Below are 23,775 nucleotides of genomic sequence, written 5' to 3'. Positions count from 1 at the left end.
ACATAGTTATCATAGGACTGAATAATTCCAATTCTAGATATATATATCCAAGAAAAATGAAATCACATGTTGGCACAAAACCTATACACCAATGTCCATACCAGCATATTCACGGTAGTGAAAAAGTAGAAACAACCCAAATGTCTATCAAATGATTATATATATATATATACTTATATATCTAGTGGAATATTACTCATTAGTCACAAAAAGGAATGAAAGCCTGGTATACGTTATAGCAAACATGAACCTTGGAACAACTTTTCTTTTTTTTCTTCTTCTTTTTTTATTAAGTCATATATACATAGATCATGAATACATTTATGCCTTTGTGGGATTCAATGTGTGGATTATTTGTACAAACTGGAGTGCTTACATCCTACTGATTAACATAGCTTTCACCTCATTTACTTAATCACAGTGCTAAGACATTTGTGTTCAATACTTGATAGATTTGACTTGTACCTTTGCAATATGCTCCATAGGTGTGGTCCCACCATTAACCCTCTCTCTATCGAACCACCCCCTCTCTTCCCATTCCCCTCCCCTTCCCTCCTTCATCCTGGGCTATAGTTATGATTCATCTCTCATATGAAAGTGAGTGATTATAAATTGGTTTCATAGTAGTACTGAGTACATTGAATATTTTTTTTTCCATTCCTGAGATACTTCACTAAGAATATTTTCCAGCTCCATTCATGTAAACATAAAAGAGGTAAAGTCTGAGTGGCGCCTGTGGCTCAAGGAGTAGGGCGCCAGTCCCATATGCCGGAGGTGGTGAATTCAAACCCAGCCCTGGCCCCCCCCCCAAAAAAAGAGGTAAAGTCTCCATCTTTTTTTAATGCTGCATAGTATTCCAAGGTATCCATATACCACAATTTATTAATCCATTCACGAGTTGATGGGCACTTGAACACTCAGGGATCTAAATGTAGACCTGCCATTTGATCCTGCAATTCCTCTATTAGGTGTATATCCAAAAGGCCAAAAATCACTTGGCAACAAAGATATTTGCATCAGATTGTTCATTGAAGCTCAATTCATAGTTGCCAAGTCTTGGAAGAAGCCCAAGTGAAACAACTTTTCTAAGTGAAAGAAGCCAGCCAGGAAAGGCCACGCGGTATGTGATTCCGTTTATGTGACATGCTCGTGAATCCACAGAGCCAGAAGGTAGGTTACGGCTGCCCAGGAATGGGAGCTTTGGTGACAATGAGATGACTTCTAATTGGTACAGAGTTTCTTTGTTGGGGTGATAAAATGTGGAAATGGTGATGATCGCGAAACCTTGTGTATATGCTGGAAACATTCTATTGTATACTTCAGAATAATGAAGTTTACAGAATGTAAATTATATCTCAATCCAAAAGAGAAAAGAAGATATAACAACTAAATGTTCTGAGGACTGGATCCTGGAAAAGTAAGAAGACATCTAGAAAGAAAATCATGGTTCTCAGAAAAACTCGAGCATAACATCTGTAACATTTATACAACTTGAAAATAAATGTCAACACATAACAAGAAAATGTAAGTAAAAAGACACACAGATGAAACGCAACACATAAAACATCCCAGAATTGTTGCCAGTGGGAGCAGTGAGAGAAATGAGGATGTAAAATGGAGATAAATAGAAATAAACAGAGAAATAAATGGGAAACAAAACCAAGTTTTGGCAACACTACCAGAATCATTCCAAGATGAATCCTTGGCAGCCTTTGGTAACTCGTGTTCACTCTTAAAAATAAGACCTGCGGAAAATTAGAATTCAATCCATCAATCCCACTGCTGGGTATCTACCTGAAGGTAAAGATATCATTTTATTAAAAAGATACCTGCGGAGAATTGATGCTAGTACACAGGGGGGATGGGGGAGTGGAGGGATGGCTTAAAGGAGGAGGGAGGTTCGGGGTCATGGTGCGCAACACACGTTCTCGGGGGCAGGACCCAATTATAAGAGGGACTTTACCTAACAAATGCAAGCAGTGTAACCTGGTTCTTTGTACCCTCAATGAATCCCTAAAAAAAAAAAAGACCCGGGTGGTGCCTGTCGCTCAAGGGAGTAGGGCGCCGGCCCCATATGCCGGAGGTGGTGGGTTCAAACCCAGCCCTGGCCAAAAAAAAAACTGCAAAAAAATAAAAACAAAAACAAAAAAAACCCCTGCACTTGCACGTACATGCTCACTGCAGCATGGTTTACAACAACAAAGATATGCAGCCACCCTGAGCAGCCATCACTGGATGCCCAGATATAGAAAACGTGGAATCTATACACAACAGTCTACCATCGAAAAGGAATGAAATCGTGTCTTTTGGAGCAATATGGAAGCCGTTATCTTAAGAAAAACAACTCAGAAAGTCAAATACTGCCATGTTCTCACTTGTAAGTGGAAGCTAAGCCATGTGCACACAGGGGCCCAGAGTGTGTGGAATGACAGACATTGGAGACTTAGAAGGGGGAGGGACAGGAGGAGGAAAGTGACGAAAAATTACTTAATGGCACAAAGTACATTATTCAATGAAGGAGACCCTAAAAGCTTAGACCATCCTACACAACAGAGGCGACATAAAAAGACTGCACTTGCACTCCTTAAATTTATGCCCCCAAATTGGAAATCAGGTTTGGAAAATTAACACAACATAAAGGTTTCTCTACAGTCAGCAGGTACGATCAGACATTGTCCTTGAAAACACAATCCCGTGGTGGAGGGAGAGGTGTTGTGGTGGGGACTGGCATGAGGTAGAGACAGTCCCCAGTCACCAGGGTGGGGCTGGAGTTTTATGTGAGACACGACCCTTGTCTTGCCATTTCCCTGGCAAAATAGGCACCAACGTCAAACAGCAAAGTGGGGGAAAGGATGGAAGGAGTAAGAACGTCTCTTTGTCCAACTAATGGTCTTTTCCCTACTAATAATGAACAGCCTGGGGAGCAGGGGCAGTATCGGATGGGGAGCAAATGATAAATATTCATTTGACTCTTTAAAGAGCAGTTGATAGAGATTTTGTATTGAATTCTATGGTAAATTTGGAAGGCTTAGAAACTCCATGAATGAAAATTTTATGAACAGGAGGGAGACTTTCTATTTTTTCCTAGGAAAAATAAGCAATTCTAAATGTTTTCCTAGTTTAAAAAAAAATCCCAAAGTATAATTAAATAATGTGTAATGTCTGAAATGTGATTTTACATATCAAATGTGACTGCATTTTTAGAGGCTGTGTGCCTGCATATGAAATACACCTGAGTATACACACCTGCGATGGAGTTTCTCTCCCCAATTCTATTTCTTCTTCTGCACAATGACTGACATTATACAGCAAATCTTAAGTTTGCCGGTAAGTATTTGGGCCAAAATGTCAGAGGTAACTATTGTTCTAAGAAAAGTGATGAGCAATTTTGGATAACATCTTGGACAAACCACTATCAATAATAAACAGTAATTTGGGGAAAAAATATAGTGTAAGAGAAGAGGTCCTTTCCTATTAAACTACTCAAGTGTGGTTTGTTGGGCAGTTAGCAAAAAGACACACAAGGATAGTGAGAAGAACCACTTAGAAAATTCCTTAACAAGTTGACACAATAATCTTACGTCTTTTAAAAAGGTTTTCATTTAATTTTTATTGTATTTCACAAAACACTAGCCTGAGGGGGACTGGGGAGAAGATTCTTTTCTACGGATGGTCCGACCGAGCCATACTGCTAGTTCTGCCATTTCTGGCCATTCCCCTTTCACTCAGTGCCTGCTGCCTGCCAGACACAGTGATACAAACGCACGATTTACAGCATTCTCAGAACAACCCTAAAATGTTATTTCTCTGTGGGTCACAGAACGAATGTTAACGCTGGAAGACAGGCTACCAGAGATCATGGTAAAGAAAGAAATTGGACTGAAATCACATTTAAGTAATAGTCAAAAAATGTTATTGACCACTTATGTGATAAAATGTGAATTCATGAATCCATGAACTCACGATTGTACTTTTTTTTTTCCTTTTTAGAGACAGGGGTCTTGCTATGTTGCCCAGGCTAGTAGGCTCAAGCAACCCTCCAGACTCAGCCTCCTGAGTAGCTGGGACTACAGGCATGAACCACTGTGCCCAGCTGCCTTTACATTCTGGTGGGCGGATTGGGTGATGAAAAATAACTGAATAACCTCAAAGAGAGTGCAATGCAGAGAAGGAACGCGGTGTGAGGAGGGATCAGACGCACACGGGGCAGGCAGGGGAGGGTTATGTGGGTTCCATGGTGGGGAAGCCACAGCAGGTAAAAGCACAGGTTCTAAAGCCAGACTGCCTGGTTCACATGCTGGTTCTGTTACTTATTAATTCCATGACCACAGGCAATTTCTCTAATATACTCAGTTTCCTCATGTATAAGAATGGGAAAAAAATAGTGCCTACCTAGGTAGGATTACTATATTAAATGAGTTAATATAAATAAGGTAGTTAGGACAGTGCCTATCACTTACTAAGCGGTTATTAAATATTGTCATTATGTTCGTAAGAGGTAAGATTTAAACAGAGACCTGAATGAGGGAGCCAGTCATGCAGGTAAGATCAAGATTGGCATCTTAGGGCACGTATGCAGCTTATGCGTGTTTGCACCTTTAACCCTCGCCATGATACTGAAATAGCTCTTATGTACTCTCATTCCACAAATTAAAAAAACGGAAGACTAAAAATGTTGAGTATTGTCTGAGCTCAGGAGTTTGAGACCAGTCTGAGCAAGAGTGAGACACCACATCTACTAGCTGGGTGTCGTGGCAGGTGCCTGTAGTCCCAGCTACTTGGAGGGCTGAGGCAAGAGGATCCCTTGAGCCCAAAGGTTTGAAGTTGCTGTGAGCTATGACACCATGGAACTCTATCCAGGGCAGCTGAGTGAGACTGCCTAAAAAAAAAAAAAAAAAAAATGTTGAGTAGCCTATACCTAGCTACAGAGGTGTCAGTGAACTTTGTCAAAAGACTTACTTTTTCTACAGGGTTAATGTTGCATTTGCTTAGGTAATGGCACAAAGGCCCGAGAACTAGTATCTCCTTGACTTTTCCTTTGTTCATTCATCCATTTACTCATTTCTTCACCCAAAAAATATTTACTTAGCACCTACTAAGTATCATAGTCAACCAACATTTTCTCTGTCTCCAAAGAGCAGGCCATTTAAATTATGTCCTCTTACATAACCCGTCTAACGGACTCAGAGATGGAAGGTGCTGTGGGAACTGGGGGGAGGAGCCTCATCTGCACAGAGGACAACAGGCCTGCCAAGAGAGGGTTTGGAGAGAAAACTGGGAGGCAAACTTAAAAGGCAGGCTGGGAGCAAAATCATAGCACACTTTCTGTGCAGAGCAGGGAGGCACTGGAGTTTCTTTGGAAGAGGATTTTAGAACGAAGAGTCTGAGAAGAGTGTGAGAAAAGAAAGGAAAAGGAAAAGAACAGAGGCAGGGACGCCACGCCTGTCCTGCTCCGGACTGGACAGGGCCTTGGGGGGCAGCAGGTGAATTAGCATCAGTGCACGAATACCCTCCACCCACAGTATCTTGAACAGAAAGATGATTTATGCAATACCTTAGAAATAAATGTACATGTGAGAATGGCTCGGCTGGAACAGAAAAGAAAGGTGGAATCAAGACATGTAAAAGGGTCATGGGGGAAAATGGAACGTGAATACACGAGAAGTTTTAACTTAGAAGACTGAAACTTCATAATTCTGTGTTTAGTTTCCCCTTGTTCTATAAAACCAGGAAAAATGACAAAAGCATTATGTACTGGTTATATCATAATTCATAAAGAACATGCATGGTTTAAAATGGTTCCTAATTAGAAATTCTTAATGATCAAAAGGCAGCTTTAAGGCAAAGCAAGACATCACACACGTTTGTAAGACTGCAGGGCTGCCCGTGTGGGTTTCTAGCTGCTCCTATACACTCTCTTTCCCGTTGATGACCCAGAACAGAGCCCTGCTCCCAAGAAAAAGCACACTATGGCATCGGCCTGACTAAAAGGCTTGGTATCAACAGTGACTTTCTTTGAACTGTTTAAAGGATTTTCTCTCACTTGAGCAGAGACTTAAGACATTAAGAAAATAAGATCTGAAAAGTATTTCCAATCTCTTACTTCTGAGTGCTTGCTTCTCCAGCACATAAATAAACAGCTATCACTCACCAGCTGGATTATTTTTCTTGAGCTGCTGACAGCTGTAACTATCTTCTACGTTCATTAAATGGAGAAGACAAAGAATGAGACGCCAAGGTCCATTCACAGTCCTGTGTCACTGCCGGGGAAGCTCTGTGCTGCTCAGAGGGGCGTGGGAAAGGCAAGTCTGCTGGTTCCTTACCTTCTTCAGCAATGACGGTTAGTGTGACAGTGACACCAGCATCTTTGATCAGCTGAACAATGTTATCGTGTGACAGTTCAACAATGGACTGTCCATTCACTGCAGAGATGTGATCTCCAACTTTCAATTTTCCACAGCGATCGGCTGGGCTTCCTTCTATGACTCGGCCAATTTTATGTGGAATAACTATAGGAAAAAAACCAGTTTCTTCAATTAGCTGTGATATATGCTAGTGTTGGATTTATCATTATCATTTAAAAATTCAATGTAACATTAAAGAAAAAAAATTTTTTTTTTGAGACAGAGCCTCAAGCTGTCGCCCTAGGTAGAGTGCTGTGACATCACAGCTCACAGCAACCTCCAATTCCTGGGCTCAAACGATTCTCCTGCCTCCGCCTCCCAAGTAGCTGGGACTACAGGCACCCGCCACAATGTCTGGCTATTTTTTTGTTTGCAGCTGTCATTGTTGTTTGGCAGCCCCAGGCTGGATTCGAACCCGCCAGTTCAGGTGTATGTGGCTGGTGCCTTAGCTGCTTGAGCCACAGGCGCTGAGCCCATTAAAGAAATTTCTTAAAAAATATAGCAGAAAAGCACCACATGTCATCATCTTACCCATTGCAACTATTTTTAAATCACCTCCCATTTTCTGCCCCCAGACATGATCCTCTGTAAGTAGTTGTAACCGCGGCATACACGTATAAACCTCTTTGCTGTTTTCCTCTTACCGGAAGCTTTTTTCCGATTCTTACATCATCACCCTAATTACTCTGTTTAAGAGCTACTGTCCTCTCTAATCCTGACAGTATTTCACTGATCAGATGTCTCACTGTTCACCGTTGGCTGTTAGGGCTGCATTAAGTTTTTAGCTCCTTTAGAAACACCACAACGAGGCCATCTTTGCTTTTGTTGAAGGGGCTCTTGCTCCCATAAGAAACCTTGGAAATACAGGCAGGTCAAACTCAAGTTTAGGACTTAGGAGCTATTGGTCAAAATTCCAGGTATAGGCTTGGTGTCTGTAGTTCAGTGGGTAGGGCGCTGGCCACATATATCACGGGTGGCAGGTTCGAACCTGGCCCAGGCCTGCCAAATAACAACGACAACTACAACAACAACAAATAGCTGGGTGCTGTGACAGGTGCCTATAGTCCCAGCTACTTGGGAGGCTGAGGCAAGAGAATTGCTTAAGCCCAAGAGTTGGAGGTTGCTGTGAGCTGTGACACCACAGCACTCTACCAAGGGTGACATAGTGAGACTCTGTCTCAAAAAAAAAAAAAAAAAATTCCAGGTACAGTGAAATGCCTGATCATTAAAATGAATCATATTAGTTCTACATGAAAATTAATTCCCCTTTTCACTTGGGCTGGAAAAGTTATGCTTGGTCATGATTTATGACCCTACAGATAGCACGCTGGCTCTTCCAGGATCAGACAGTATCTTAATATACAGGAAATCAATGTTGGAAGAAAGCTCTGAATTATAACCAAGAATTTATTATTCCATCTTTCCTAAAAACAAACTAGAAAAATGCCAGCATAGTACGGGCCAGGGCTTACCTAGGCATTGTGAGTGATTCACTAATAGCATATAACAGGTTGTACACAGGAAACATATGGTGGATCATATGGTGGCCCTGTGGTCACCTTCTAAACCAATACATCCGTTACCATATTTTGCTGTGTATAACACACACTTTTTTGCCCCAATTTTTGAGGGTAAAATAAAGATGTGCCTTATACTCAGGTGGTACTAATTCAGTATCTTTATGTTTTCAATTCTTTTTTTATGTTTATGTGTTAAAAGTATAACTCTAGAAAGCACTAACAATACCCATATGCAATATAAAAGCCTAGAAAATGGGAATTGATGGGCAGCGCCTGTGGCTCAATGGAGTAGGGCGCCAGCCCCATATGCCGGAGGTGGCAGGTTCAAACCCAGCCCTGGCCAAAAACTGCAAAAAAAAAAAAAAAAAAAAAAAGAAAATGGGGATTGATTTTGTTGAACTTATAACAAACTTGCAACAAAATAATTCTGGCCATGAAGAGTGACGTGATGTATTTCTCTTCATGCACTTTAGGCGGGGGCTATAATCTAGCTGATACATTTTTTTTTTTTTTTATTAAATCATAACTGTATACATTGATATGATCATGGGGCATCATACACTCGCTTCATAGACCCACATTTTCATCACAATGGTTAACATAGCCTTCCTGGCATTATCTCGGTTACTGTGCCAAAACATTTACATTCTACATTTACCAAGTTTCGCAAATACCCCTGTAAGATGCACCACAGATATGATCCCACCGATCCCCCTCCCTCTACCCACCACCCACCTCCCTCCCCTCCCTTTCCCACTTCCCCCTATTGTTAGGTTGTAACTGGGTTATAGCTTTCATGTGAGAGCCCCAAATTAGTTTCATAGTAGGGCTTAGTCTAGCTGATATTTTTACAAAAATTATTGAAAAATCCTTTAGAAAATGTCAAATGGTTTTTGTACACTGCAAACTTTAAGCTGAAAGTTATTAAATACGTCAAAGAGCACAGCAACAGAGCTGCTGAGATGCTATGGACCTTCTACAGAAAGTGTCATCAGACTGGAGGCAACAGCCAGAAAAGCGTCTTTGGATGGGAAGACAGAGGAAGGTGTGGAAACTTGCAAAGTGGCCGCAGGGGGAGCAGGGGGTGGAGGCCTGGATTCTGGAGCAGCGGCAAGCTGGGATCTCTGCTTCAAGCAAGATGATGCAGAAAAGGGTAAAGGGACTGCATGAGAAAAATACACTGAAGACTTCTCAGGGATGCCTAAGTGCTGCTTTAACTTTACAAAGAGAGAAGGTCTGAGCACAAGGGCAGAAAGCTTCCCCTCAAACTATGAGAATCACGTTTTGGAACTTCATTGTTACGTTATCAATCTCCAAGACTTTGACCTTTCCTATGCTGCCGGCATGGATGAGTTTCCACTCACAGTTAACAAGCCATCCAACACAACTGTGGATGTCGAAGTCTCGAGAAAAGACTGTGACTATTAAAACTGAGGACTCGAGAAAACACATTTCACTGTTGTTCTCTGTGTTGTTCACTGTGCAGATGGGACAAAACTACCACTAATTATCTGGGTTTTTTCCTTTGAGACAGAGTCTCACTCTGCTACTTGGCTAGAGTGCTATACATCGTCTCTGCCTAGCTCACAGCAACCTCAAACTCTCGGGCTCAAGTGATCCTCCTGCCTCAGCCTCCCAAGTAGCTGAAACTATAGGCCTGCTACAATGCTTGGATCATTTTTTAATTTTTAATAGAGATGAGGTCTCACTCTAGCTCAGGCTGGTCTTAAACTCCTGAGCTCAAGTGTTCCTCCTGCCCAGCCTCCCAGAGTGCTAGGATTACAGGTGTAAGCCACCATGCCTGGCCCACCTGTTATCATCTTTAAAAGAAAAAATATATTCCGAAATAAAGATTCTAAGTGGAGTTATTTTCTGTGTGCATGAAAAAGGATGGATGAATAAGACATTAGGAAAATCTGGTTAATAATGTTTAGTCATGGAGGCCTGGAGGATTACTTAAAAAACCAGCTTGCCTGCTTTTGATCACTTCAAGCCCTTGTTACACAAAGTGCAAAAGCAATTGCAGTGGACTTGAAAACCCAACTTGCTGTGATACCTACTGGGCTACCCAGCCAACTGGGTAGCAAGTCGGTAAGCAAGTCCTCTAAGACCCTAATGGAAAAACAGTGGACGTTGTGGATGCAGTCAGCTGGTAATGGTTTAATGCCTACAGGCAGAATCAAAAAGTACACATTGCTCAGGTTTGTGATTGAATCCTAATATCATGGAACGGTGTCAATAAGGAAGTGGGTGTAAAGTTGTTTAAAAAATGCTGCATCAGCAGTGCTATGGCTACAACTTGGATGATGGAAATGTACCAGAACGAGGAGAGTGACTCTTCAGAAGATACTGGTAATGTGAAAATTGAAGTCGATACTTCTGATATTGACAGTAACAAAGAGCTCTTGGCCTTTTATGATGGTAAACAGCATAATGGCACACAACCTTGCATCTGTTTTTGTGTTTTGGAATTATTTGTTACATAAAATTTCGTGTACCATAATATGTTAAAAAATAAATGCTATAATTCCATTATAAGCAAAAGTACCTGTATATATATATATGTGTGTGTGTGTGTGTGTGTGTGTATAAACAAATAAAAATCTGAATTAAAAAGTTAAAATGAAAGATTTTTTTCTTTAAAGTTGGGACCAAAAACATGAGTGCACATTATACTGACACATTACACATGGCAAAATATAGTAGTCTCCTTCTTAGAAGAGATTTGCCCATTCATTGTGTTCATTCGAGATCCCCTAGGAAGAAAATCATTCATCTCCTTCACACCCTGTAAGGAGTTTATTCAGACTTGAGAAAGCATTAAACGGAATTCATCTTTCAAGCCTCAGTGGTCTCCTTTCTTAACATGTGAGCAGCGTGGTAAAGAAGAATTGGCAAATAGGGGCAACTCAACCTCCTGAAGAGGGAGTTGTCCAGGTGAAGGAAGATAAAAGAAGTGAGACAGCCAGGTGCCGTGGCTCCTAGCACTCTGGGAGGCCGAGGCATGCTTGAGTTCAGGAGTTGGGGACCAGCCTGAGCAAGAGTGAGACCCCATCTCTAAAAATAGCCGGGCGTTATGACAGCCACCTGTAGTTCCACCTACATGAGAGGCTGAGGCAAGAGGATCATTTGAGTCCGAGAGTTTGAAGTTGCTGTGAGCTGTGCCCCAATGGTACTCTACTGAGGGCGACATAGTGAGACTCTGTCTAAAGTAGTCAGATAGCTGATGTCTTGGCATTTATGGACTGGGAAGTTTTCCACGGGGGCCCCTCAGAGCACACACAGGCAGGAAAAGCCTGCAGCCCTGCCTTGTCTGCTCACATGAAGAGTCTTCAGGCGTTTGCCATTAAGCCAACTTCTCCATTTTCATTTACTTTCAGCCTAAATCTTCCTCACAGCCTGGGTTGTCCAGCTGTTGAGATCACTTTACCACGCTTAAAATATTTCTTTTTAAGGAAGATTTAGGAAAGAAAGAACTAACTGGAAATGTCTCCTTCTCACAGAAATCCTTTGCAATCAGAACTGAAAGCTGATAAGAAAGACTAACCCTGAAAGCTCTGAAGTACTGGCAAAAGAAAACCAGCCATGCCCTTTTCTTCTTAAATAAAGGCCTTTTCTAAGTATTCCGTTCATTTAGTTTTTAGACAAACTGAGGATATTGGATCTGGACCCTGACCTACCACAGCGAGTCTCAGAGCTTCATAAATGGTACCAGAGATGTCACTAGGGGCTCTTCTTGTGACACACGTTATTGGAAAATACATTTAATTAGAAGAAAATAGTAATCGATGTGGAGCAGTTCTGAGACGAGGTCTGCACAGAACGACTGGACAGGTGTCCAGGTGTCCTGCCTTTCCCCTGTGCGGGGTCCTGTCCAACCAAACCTCCTCCATCAGGCAGTCTGCAGGGAGTGCTCAGCCTCTGGGAGTGAAAGCTGTCACCAAGGGGGCCCCAAGGTCCTTTGTGTGTCTATCTGAGATTAATGGAGTTTTTTTTTTTCTTTCTTTTAGAGAGAGTCTTACTATGTTGCCCTCAGTAGAGTGTCCTGGTGTCACAGCTCACAGCAAGCTCAAACTCTCGGGCTTAAGCGATTCTCTTGCCTCAGTCTCCCAAGTAGCTGGGAATATGGGCACCTTCCACAACGCCCGGCTATTTTTTGGTTGCAGTTGTCATTGTTGTTTAGCAGGCTGGGCTGGGCTCAAACCCGCCAGCCTCACTGTATGTGGCCGATGCCCTACCCACTGAGCTATGGGCGCCGAGCCGAGATTAATGGAGTTCTAAGAAGAACGCTTGCAGGGCTTAGCACTAGCATTTCAGGGAAATTATCAATTCTGGTTCTGCAGCATGACCAAAAATCTCAAGTACTTTATACAAAATTCATCCACAACCTGAGCCCAATTTACCATTTGGGATGATAATTAATGAGCTGCAAACACTCATTTCCTGCTACATGTTAGCTGCTGCCTCAATCTTACATTTTAATTGGGCTTTCTTTTCCATCTTATTATTAAGTATTGATAAACTTTGTAAAATTCTTTAAAAGAAAGCTCAAAGGCAGTGGCAGTTTTCCAAGTGACAGTGACAATGATGACAATGGTGCAGCAGCAGCAGCTGGTATTTACTGACGGTCTGGGCTCAGGGCTTCACCTGCTGAATCTCTTTGCATCCTCACACTCAGAAAGCCAGGGAATATCATCATCATCATCTTTATTTCACAGGGGAAATGGGAGCTCTTGGAGGGTAAGTACTTTTCCCAAGATCAGACAGCTATTAATAGGTACAAGCAGGTCTTGAATCCAAGTTTATCTGATTATAAAACCCAACACTCAATGCCAGTCTTATACAGAGTACAGAGACTGAACATTTGCAGAGGTAAAACCATCAAAATAGTAAAAAACTATCTAAACAAAATAATATAAAAGTACCTTAAACTTTTAAATATAAATAAATAAATATAAAAAATTTATTTAAACATATTTAAGTAAAGCAACTTATTTATTGAATTCCTCTATACCACTTAGTTTTACGGAGAACACCAGACTCTCCCCTAATTTTTGTTGTGCTAGAAAAGGAACATTTTCGATACAAAAAGTGGTTGGCCTCTACCTACTATAGTAATAATCTCTCACTATTTCTGTTAATCTGAAAGCCTGGGATTATTGTATGGTATTAGAATGACAATATGATTATCCTAAAAGGTTTTTGTTTTCTGAAATACTGTTTTCCAATGATACAACATGAAAACCATCTAAAAGCTGCTTTCCTCTCATTTTTCTGACACAGGCCACATAATCATCCTCACAGCATCAGTGACAGTTCCAGTTACAAGTGTTACCATAGCAACTGCTTTTGGAAAATGGATACCAGTATCAGTGAGCAGTGACCTAATACACAGCAATAACCCATCCATGTCACAGCCACTTCTTCTCTTACACACCTGCATTAATTCTGGCAAGATTTTTGTAAATTGGTTTGGTTCACAGCATTTTCCTGAAAGTGGTTTTTCTCTCCTACTAAGGTTTAAGTAATCATCTAATCTAAAAGGATCTCGCTAGCCAAGGTATAATCAAACCCACTGGCAAAGCCAAGAGCACATTTTCATATGATCAAAGATTTTCATCATTTAACTCAGAAAAATAAAGTTACTGATAAGCATAATACATAAATGTCAACGTGCTCATTTTATATTTAATTGGTTTTTATAATCAGATAAAAGGTTATTATTTCTTTTTTTTAGTAGAATGTTTTTATTTTTATTTTTTTTATTGTTGGGGATTCATTGAGGGTACAATAAGCCAGATTACATTGATTGCAATTGTTAGGCAAAGTCCCTCTTGCAATCATGTCTTGCCCCCATAAAGTGTGACACACACCAAAGCCCCACCCCCCTCCCTCTGTCCCTCTTTCTGCTTTTCCTCCCCTCCCCATAACCTTAATTGTCATTAATTGTCCTCATATCAAAATTGAGTACATAGGATTCATGCTTCTCCATTCTTGTGATGCTTTACTAAGAATAATGTCTTCCACTTCCATCCAGGTTAAGGTTATTATTTCTTAAGAACATTGAGACAAGACAAATACATACATACATATTCATTCTTCCCAGATGAGACTATTATGTTCAATTTAGACTAACTTTGAAAGGTTTAGACAAAATTTTTATCTTCCAAGAAAATATATATGAAAGATAAGAATGCCTCTTACTCAACAAGAGCATGTTGTAGCTGGAATATGGCCATTATTATTAAATAGCATAATAACTATTTAAGATATACTTGGGTCAAGAGTTTTCCATTAATCTGTTTTGTTTTGCTCAACTGCTTCTTGTTTTAATTAAATTCTATATACATGATTTATCCTACTTTTAAAAACCTATATCCCATATTTAAAAAAATTCAGTATTGTCTCTTTTATTAACTCCATTAAGTCATGTTCCTTGTATACTGTCTCAGTAAAACCTTGGTGCAAACTCAGCTTAGTACTAAGACTTATTTATAAAATCTGAGATGACAGTTAAACTTGAAGCTTGGAAGGTTTGGTTCAGATTATTAATTAATTCAGGTACTTAATTTTGCAAATAAGGAGAATATTCAACATTCTTAAAATGGTTAAGCCTTTAAGGCAAATTATACATAGTTTCTAATTAGTTTCATCAGCTCCAGGGGTAGGCTCAGAAAACTGGACTTTTTGGAAGGGACAATTAAGACACAATAGCCCTTACCTCCTGGAGGTGGCTTGTTTTTGGAGGTGAGGATGACAAAGCCAAATCCTTCACTTTCTTTTCGTTGCAGGACAACGTCATAGGCCTCCTGGGGAGCAGGCCTGGCTGGGACATCTGCTCGGTTTAGGCGGGGAGATCCATTCTGTGTTGAAATGAAGGCTTGAGAGCTGTCATCCTCAGGTTGTTTTTCTACAATAAACACAATCATTTCTGATATTTCTAAATACCGTAACTCTTGGTAACTAGAGTGCTTTTGTTCTAAGCTTCTCACAATAAAATTTCATTTCTAATAACAGAAAATGCACAGATATCAACAATAGGAACAGGAAACATGAAAAAGGAAATACGATACTTCAAAAAGAACATCGTAATTCTCCAGCAACAAACCACAATCAAATCAAAACAAAATTTACAAAATCCTGGAATTCAAATGATTGATTCTAAAGCTCTAAGAGATACAAGAGAATTCTATAAAAGAATACAAAGAAATCAGAAAAACAATTCAGGATATGAATTAGAAATGTACCAATAAGATAGCATAAAAAGAACCAAACAGAACTTCTGGACCTGAAGACGAATGAAATACAAAGTAGATTTGGATGCTTCAACAGTAGACTAGATTAAGTAGAAGGAAGAATCTCAGAACTTGAAGATAGTTTTGTGGTTTTTTTTTTGAATTTCAGATTAATATCAGGGTACAAATGATTATATATTACGATGTTTGCATTTGTTAGGTTAAGGTCCCTGTTGTAGTTGTGCCCTGCACCCAGGAGGTGTGCCATATACACTTACATTGTGCCCACTGGGTGGGAGCACACCAATCCCCCTCTTTTCTTTTGTCCCCTCCCCAACTTGAATTGAATTGAGTTTTTCTCTTTTGAGGGCATGTGTTAGTTTGTTTACTGGCTTCATAATAATATTGAGTACATCAGATACTTGTTTTTCATTTTTGTGATACTTTACTAGAAGACAGGTTTTTTAAAAATAACCCAGTCACACAAAAATAAAGAAAAAAGAATAAAACAGAATAAGCAAACCCTTTGTGACAGGTAGAACATCATAAAATGACCAAATATGCTTATTTTCAGAGTCCCAGAAGCCAAAGAGAAAATTAAAGAATTAGAAAGCCCATTTAACAAAAGAATAGATAAAAATTTCCCAAGTCTACCAAGAGTTTAGACACCCAGATATAGGGGGGAATGTAAATCAGCAGGGAAGGATATAGAGATTTCTCAAAAAACTAAAAATAGAACTCTCACAGGATCCAGAAATCCACTACTGGGTATTTATCCAAAGGAAAAGAAATCACATCCCCATTTACTGAGCACAATTCACAAGGGTCCTTCAAAAGACAATGGATAAAGGAAATGTGGTTCACATACACAATGGAATACCATTTGATCAGAAAAACAAATGTACTCATGTCATTTACAGCAATATGGATGGAACTGGAGGTCATCATGTTAAAGGAAATAAGTCAGATGCAGCAAGACAAACTCTTATGTTCACCGCTAAATAACTAAAAAGGCTGATCTCATGGAGGTGGAGAGCAGAATGATATAAACAAGAGGCTGGCCAGGGTGTGTGGGGGGTTGAAGAGGCATACAAAGCAGCTGGGCAGTGGTACAATCACGCCGTTAGCCAGCAGGTATAAGTTCTAATGTCCAGCGGCACACTGTATAATTCAAAGCGACTAGAGGAGAGAACCTGAAGTGTTTCCAACACGGAAAGGATACTCACAGTGATGGATACTCCAAAGACCCATATGTTACTCCATAAATATGCAAAATATTATGCATTAATAAAAAATTAAAAGAGAAACACACATTGTGCCTCGTTTTTATGACCGATACAAATATTCATCAAGTTCACAAACACATATTAATGTCTACTCTGTGCCAAGCAGACACTTTTCTAGGGGTTGGGGACATAGCAGATAACTAACCCAGATCTTCACAAGACTGACATCCTATGCTACAGTTGTCTTTTAAATTTTAAAGTGGCAAGAATTCACTTATAAAAGTTCCTATTTAATATTCACAAAACTATCCATGAGTAAACTGTAAAAACTGTAAAAAATGTTCATATCCTATTGTAATGGCTTAGACTCTGGTCCCTGCAATTAAACTGAGAATTTTAATCCTGGCCCCACCACTTACCAGTTATGTGGTTCTCAATCTTCCTGTGAGTAACTATAGAAATGGCAATCTTTACATCACAGTGTTATGAAAATTAAATAAAATAACCCATGTACCTGGGACATAGTAAAGGTTAAATTATACTTATTTAATGTAATGTATAATTAAATTAAATTTATACTTTTCAAGTAGGAATATTCCATTTTCCTTGAGTATCTGACATTTTGTCAGGATCCAAAATCTTTGCATATTCAGTGAGTGGCACATCTTGGTATGATTAAATAACTGTATTGGTTTTAAAAAAAACCCCAGATTTAATTTGATACCACAATGCCACATGGGCAAAAAGCATCAATATATAAATATGACCTTACTATAGAGGCTCAAAATGTATTTCTTTTTTAATTGTAGTAATATTTCTGGATACTTCTGACCTTACATAGCTTTCCACAATGAGGTCCTGGATCACACCAAATGGGTCATCTCATAGACTATTCAATATAATATTGTAAGATAAACTTAACAAGTACATAGGCAGGAGAGTGAGTTTGTTTCTTTTCAACTTTTCAGAGCAGGAACAGGTTTGCATACCTCCGTAGAAAATCTTTCTTCTGACGGTTAATAACACATGGCCGTTCCGAGCAGCAGTGGTCATCAGGTCTAAGACTTGTTTGTGTGACTTTCCTTTGACAGGAATTCCATCAATGCACATGAGCTCGTCAGCTGCACGGAGCCGGCCATCTTTCTCAGCTGCTCCCAGGGGAATAATGGCCCCAATGTATATCTGAGAAGACAATAAAGCACAGGCTGACCCACCAGAAGCACAACAGACCATCCTGACGCAGCATTGTGCAAACCAACAGATTTTTATAATTCAGTTAGGAAAAGAGTCATATTTTAGAAAGGTGGTATCTTAGAAATTGCCCATTCTCCAAACTGGTACCTCCAATAACCACACTGTATTGCGTGATCCCTTCTAGGTCCTCAGGGGGTGTCCAAAAAAGACAGAAAATACAAAGTTGTTCAGTAACTTAAAAGGTACCACCATCATCGTCCATCGCTACACGGAAACAAAATATTAAACCCAGAAAATGCAATTCTGTGGAACAGCTACTAAAAGTAGAAAAAACCTGTTTAACGCCATCGGCTAGATTTTCTACACTATGTCCACAGCACCTGGGATCATTCTCACAATATTCCCGACACATATGGCCAACAATGCAAGTTCAGGATATACAGCTAAGAAACAGTTCTTGTTTCTAAATCTCAAAGCGGATGGTTAACTACAGTTCACTTGCATCTGGGTGAACAAATCTGGTTCATTCTGCTCACCAGCAATTAGAATCCTATAATTAGGCAATCTGAATATTTGAGCTAGTTTCAAAGCTGCTAGGGTCTGACATTTAAGAGGAAGAAAAAAAGGTTTATCCCAAGTTGTTCAAGATAAATTCTTAGAATGCCTAAGTGAACACTGTCTAAATATCAACAAAATATCTAAATACCAACAAAATAGAAAGCAATTAAGATAAAAATACATATACTATTAAGAACAAAGGATTGTACATTTGCCTTCTATAGAGCAATCTCCCTCAAGTTTTATGTATTTCCAGTGATAGTTAGAATCATAACCAATATGATTAATTAGAACACATTTATACTATAAAAATCAAATGTTGAATTCAGAAAAAGAAGCTTGTCATTTTAAAGATTATTGTTTTACACCTAATTCCAAGCATAATATAGCCCGTTTATACACAAAAGGGTAAATTATGGGGCGGCGCCTATGGCTCAAAGAAGTAGGGTGCTGGCCCCATACGCCAGAGGGGGCGGGTTCAAGCCCAGCCCTGGCCAAAAACTGCAAAAAAAAAAAATTTTTTTTTAAGGGTAAATTATGTTCTTAAATTCTACAGAGCTCATTACTTCTTTGTTACTCAATCCAAGGCAAAACTTGACAACCAAAGCTACCACATTTGTTCTAACTGACTAAAGTGAGAATAGAGTTTAAATAGAAGTCCAAACTTAACATCTATAACCCTTATGCCTTCTAGACAGAAATATGAACTGTTTTATATTCCTCTAGTTTCATGGGTAATGGATAAAATTATGTGCAAAGTACCAAGCATGAAAATGCTCGCTCATTAATGTTATTAGGTGAAATAAACAGTTGGCATGAACATATTAAGCTCTGCCAACTGTTTAAGGAAAATTCAGAAGTCAGAGGGAAAGAGGACATAGAACTATAGGTTTCTTAGAGAAGGAAAATGTGTAAGACTCTGTTTAATGAGAGGAAATAAAAGTTAAAATAAGCTTTATTTATTTACATATAGAAGTAAATAAATTAATCACTGCTGAATTTGCAGCTGACATATTCAGTTTTGGCCTATAGTTTTTAGCCTCCACTCTACCATGTTAACCAAGGGACTATGATACTAATAAAAATGCAATTCTTCCTCACATTAATGAAAATGTTAGAGAAAAAAAAAGCCCTTGAAACATCAAACCAAACCAAACCAAACACACCATCTTCCACCAAATCACCACTTCAGAGTCTGGACAGGAACTGACACTCACAGACTGGTCGGGTCCATCTCCTCCTAGCACCCTGAAGCCAAACCCTGACTCTTGTTTCCGAAGAAAAACATCCAAATCTTTGGTGTTTGGAGCTAAGGAAAATCAGAAAATATCAAATAAATACTTTATTTTAAAAGATTAAAGCAAAACAAAGTTCAATATGTAGTAGAATAGTATCTACAGAGTGATAAAACAATAATCCAAGAACTTTTTGATAAGTGAAAATTTATACAAGAACATGATATGCAAACACAAAAAATCAAGCATAAATCACTGTTTTGAGCTCTAAACAAAAATGTATCAAGACTGTTTAGAAATATCTACTCCACTTCTACTCACCCAATATTATACTATCACTTGGAATGTTATCCAATCAATTCACAGAATTAAAGTTAGAATTATCCAATTTGAGTTTGATATTCAGGAAGCACAATGAGCTAAGTTAACACTTGGATAACATAATTTAAGTCCTAGGAAAAGAGAGCCCATAAAATACCTTCTTTCTACTCTCATGCTAATGTTAATACCTTTGTCTCAGAAAAAATATTACATATGAATTACTTACCTTGCCTAATTTTGTAAAATGATGTAAAAAACAGTTAATCCCTTCATTAGCCCCATTTTCTAGGTGAGGAAACTATGGCTTAAGTAACTTGCCCAGAGTCACATAGCAAGTAAGTGGTGGAGCTGAGATTTTAACCCAGATTGATTCCCAGAGTTCAGGAAATCACACTATCTCTTTCCCCCAAAGGGCAGGTTTCCTTCCTCAGACTATTAAGTCAGAAAAATCTATTTCTCTGGGTAAAAAATAATGTTTTTACAAGTAAGAAGTATTAACTAATAAGAGACAAACATACCACATATATTAATAAGATGTATGTTAATATATTATATATACATAAAAGTGAGATATGATGTGGTGTAAATTCCTAATAATATTCTTTAGAAGCAATTTCTTTCGAGAAATACTTCCTATTAAAATTCTAGAACTTTAGAAATTTAAAGAGTCCTGAGTCCAACTCACTTATTTTATGATTGAAGCCCAATAGGACAGCAGAGCTTACACCAATATTAAGAATGCATCAGGTTAGGAATGGTAAGTCTGAAAAAGGGATGCTACACAGTTACACTAATTAAACTATTACTGTACTGTGCTTACAGTCAACTTCCATCTTTTTAAATATGGCCTGGGAATATCCAGGTAAAGTTTTGCAACAAGTTAAATAAGCATGAAGTCAACTGTGTATAATATTTCCACCGGTTTATATTTTTTCCAAGGTAATTTAAATCTTTTTTTTTTTGAGACAACAGTTGCACTATGTCGCCCTTGGTAGAGTGTGCCATGGTGTCACAATGCCTGGCTATTTTTTGGTTGTAGTTGTCACTGTTGTTTCGCAGGCCTGGGCTGGGCTTGAACCTGCCAGTCTCGGTGTATGTGGCCGGGGCCCTACTCACTGAGCAACGGGCGCAGAGCCTAAATCTATTTTTTACAAACCAATAAATTTTAAAAAGTTAAAACTGCTCTGCGATCTCCCTTTGGAAGAGATTTCTTGTTAGTAAGCAAATGAGCACAAACATGCATGTCTGCCCTCTGTGCTCTCCTCATCTCGCAGCTGGACTCCTTCAACTCTGTAGTTTCCTCCTCAACTTGTAGACACCTCCTCAAATTGCACACACCTCTGATTCGTCCTCCCTCCTCCTGCCAGAAAAATCTTCCCAAGTCCAAAAATATCTTCTCCCTAGTTAAAACCATTCCATGGCTCTCTCTCTTACATGACCAAGTCCAGCTTCCCCAGAAGGGCGTGACTGACCCTCTACAACCTGCTCCGGCTCTGGTCTCTGACTCCCTTTACTAATTACATCCAGCCACAGTGAACTGCGTGCAGAACTTGGGTCATGCACAGCCAGTGTGCAAATGCTATTGCTTCTGTCTTTCCCTTTTATCTTCCTCATAAATAGCTCTTCATCTCTGAAGGTTCGGTTAAAGCTTTATGTCCAGTATAAAGCTTTACCTGACACTTCCTACTACCTGCATAAAATAACAGTTTCCTACTTTGGATCCCAATTTATCCAGTTCATCCATCACTACACTTCTTAGGCCTCTGGACACTATCTGTATACTTATCTGATTATATACTGGTCTTTTTCATTTAGGTTTAATAATATTTTGGGGTGCAGGGCCTGTGTGCCATATTTATCTCTATATTCCAATTACCTAAAATGACATCTGCTAGATACCTGGCACTTAATACATGGTTTTGAAAAAATGAGTAACTGAATGTTGAATGTACATGGAAGAAGCCAGAGTTGTATTAAAATGGGAATGAAGGAATCACTTTTCAATGTGCTTTTGAAAGATGGGAAGGTCCCAGTTAAAAAAAAAAAAATCCAAATTTATCTTGTTACATGCTTTCCTGAAATATTCCAAACTACTTACGTTTATCTTCATATAAAGTCTTAGATTTCAGGTAGACCTCAGAAGGATCCAATTTCGGGGATCCTGACCTGATAATGCTGGGTGGAAAAGGCATAGGCTGGGGAATGGGCTCATTTATGGCCTCCAAACTTCCTGAATTTTCCTTTTTATCTGTTTTCTGAAATGGAAAAGGGCCTTACTTAGTATTTTTAAGAATCAGATGGTTGATTAACTCATAAAACTGTTGTCTGAACTAGGTACGTCAACTGATTACAGTTGTGTAGGTGGCAAGGTCAAAGCCACAGTAGACGGGCAGTCTTACAGGAATTCACTTTCATAGCCATATGTATTTGGTTAAAATGTATTTAACTTAAATTAGAAAAAAGTTTAGGATGTTATCAACTGAAGAGTCTCAGGCCTATGTTTAAGCAAGCTTGCCCTTTTCTTTATCACCAAGACACAGACTGACTTTGAGGTGAAGATAAATAGAACACAACACAAGGCAGGCACTTCTAAGCAAAGCAAGGAGACTCAGAGAATACCCTTATAAAATTCTTGATAAGCCCCACCCTACTAAGATTCATTTTCAGGGGAGATGTTTAAGACAATATTCTTTCTCAAAAAGTGGGATAGGAAGGATGAACGCTAATTTAGATTACAAAGATGACCCTGTGAAAACCCACCTGGCCAATCCAAATACAGTAAACCTTGATAACGGAGCCCCTCCCTACACTGACCACCTCCTTAAGTTGACCTCATTTTCACAGACCGGCCGTGCACCTCAAGTACGTATCAGTACAGAAGGCCTCGGTCCTTATGTTGACCACCTGCGTGTGTTGGCCAGTTGTTACAGTTCTCTGGGTGGTCAACTTACTGAAGTTCTACTGTTTATTAAAAAAAAAAATGTACCACGCAGGCAATAAGATAAAGGAAAAGAGTAGCAAAGTTGGATATTTTTCCTATCAGATAGACTGTTCCCAAAATAGAAGCCAGGCAAAATGACTTCTTTAATAAAATTTTATTAAAAATGAAATCCAATAAGTAGCCTAGGAAATATGGTTTGGAGACCAGTTTTTTTTTTGTCCTGAATTACGGTTAGGAAAGGGAGACTGTAGATGTTTGTGATAATTAATGCTGACCAGAAGGGCAGGGGTACCATCTTGTCAGGGAGTAACGAGGGGTCAGTCTCTGCGGAGGGTTGTGCTAGAGGGGACTTTTCACTGACCCAGTCAGATGGCAGGGAAGGTCAGAGCAACCTCCTTCCCTTTCCTCACGTGTCCTACTATTCTGCCAGAAACAGTTCAAAGTCTTCAGAGACCTTTCATTGAATGTAAAGTATTGAGGTCACTGTGGCTGCAGTGGCATCCATTATGACACAGACATGGTGGCACAGGAGTTAGAGATGATGATCAGAGAAACCAGAGAGATGCAGAAAGATACAGGGAAATTGTCACTAAATGGACAAAAAGAGTTTCTGTTCACTCAGACCCGAGTGGTGGCAATATTTGATAAACCAGGCAGATGCTGAGTGTTTCTTTTCTTTTGAACCATAAAACAGCAAACTTGCAGAGGATTCCTACTTGGGCTGGAAAGAATTACTCTATTTAATATGTGATGGTCTTTCCTCTAATAGTGTATGGTTTAGTTATGTAAGACCCTCTTTCAATTTTGAGATGGAAGACTCTAAGGTAGGCAAACTTGGACTAAATTAGGATTTTAAATATAATTGCCTTTACATGCATATCTGCATAACTGTGGATATTTAAGTAGTAAATAATTGTACCCAATACAATTTCTTCCACAAAAGCACTATTCGGGGTGCCTATGTTTTAGTTCTGATTCTCTATGCGGTAGTTAAATAGCCACTCAGTTATTCAGAAGAAAGCAAAGAAGATACTGTTTCAAATCTGACAGTCCTTTATTTTGATTACCAGATAAAAATTTAAAGTTTTTTTTAAAAATTTAAAATTTAGCAAAGAAGGCCACAATTATTCTTGAAAGTCTT

At 39.2% G+C, this 23,775-nt stretch overlaps 1 protein-coding gene across 3 annotated transcripts in view; it reads right to left on the bottom strand.

Moving 5' to 3' along the window:
• MAGI3 (membrane associated guanylate kinase, WW and PDZ domain containing 3) overlaps positions 1 to 23,775 on the bottom strand; it is a 287,932-nt gene that overhangs the window by 33,561 nt on the left and 230,596 nt on the right. For all 3 annotated transcript variants that reach the window (XM_053590926.1, XM_053590927.1, XM_053590924.1), the window contains exons 12-16: positions 21,792 to 21,948; positions 19,355 to 19,446; positions 17,375 to 17,567; positions 14,646 to 14,834; positions 6,324 to 6,509 (exon numbers count right to left, since the gene is read on the bottom strand). In XM_053590926.1, coding sequence (XP_053446901.1) covers positions 6,324 to 6,509; positions 14,646 to 14,834; positions 17,375 to 17,567; positions 19,355 to 19,446; positions 21,792 to 21,948 — 817 coding nt within the window. The remainder of the gene's footprint in view (positions 1 to 6,323; positions 6,510 to 14,645; positions 14,835 to 17,374; positions 17,568 to 19,354; positions 19,447 to 21,791; positions 21,949 to 23,775) is intronic.

The sequence above is a fragment of the Nycticebus coucang genome, chromosome 5 (genome assembly GCF_027406575.1).
Source record: "Nycticebus coucang isolate mNycCou1 chromosome 5, mNycCou1.pri, whole genome shotgun sequence".
Taxonomy (NCBI): Eukaryota; Metazoa; Chordata; class Mammalia; order Primates; family Lorisidae; genus Nycticebus; species Nycticebus coucang.
Note: the sequence above shows the minus strand (reverse complement) of the source record. Positions and strands in the feature narration are given on the sequence as shown.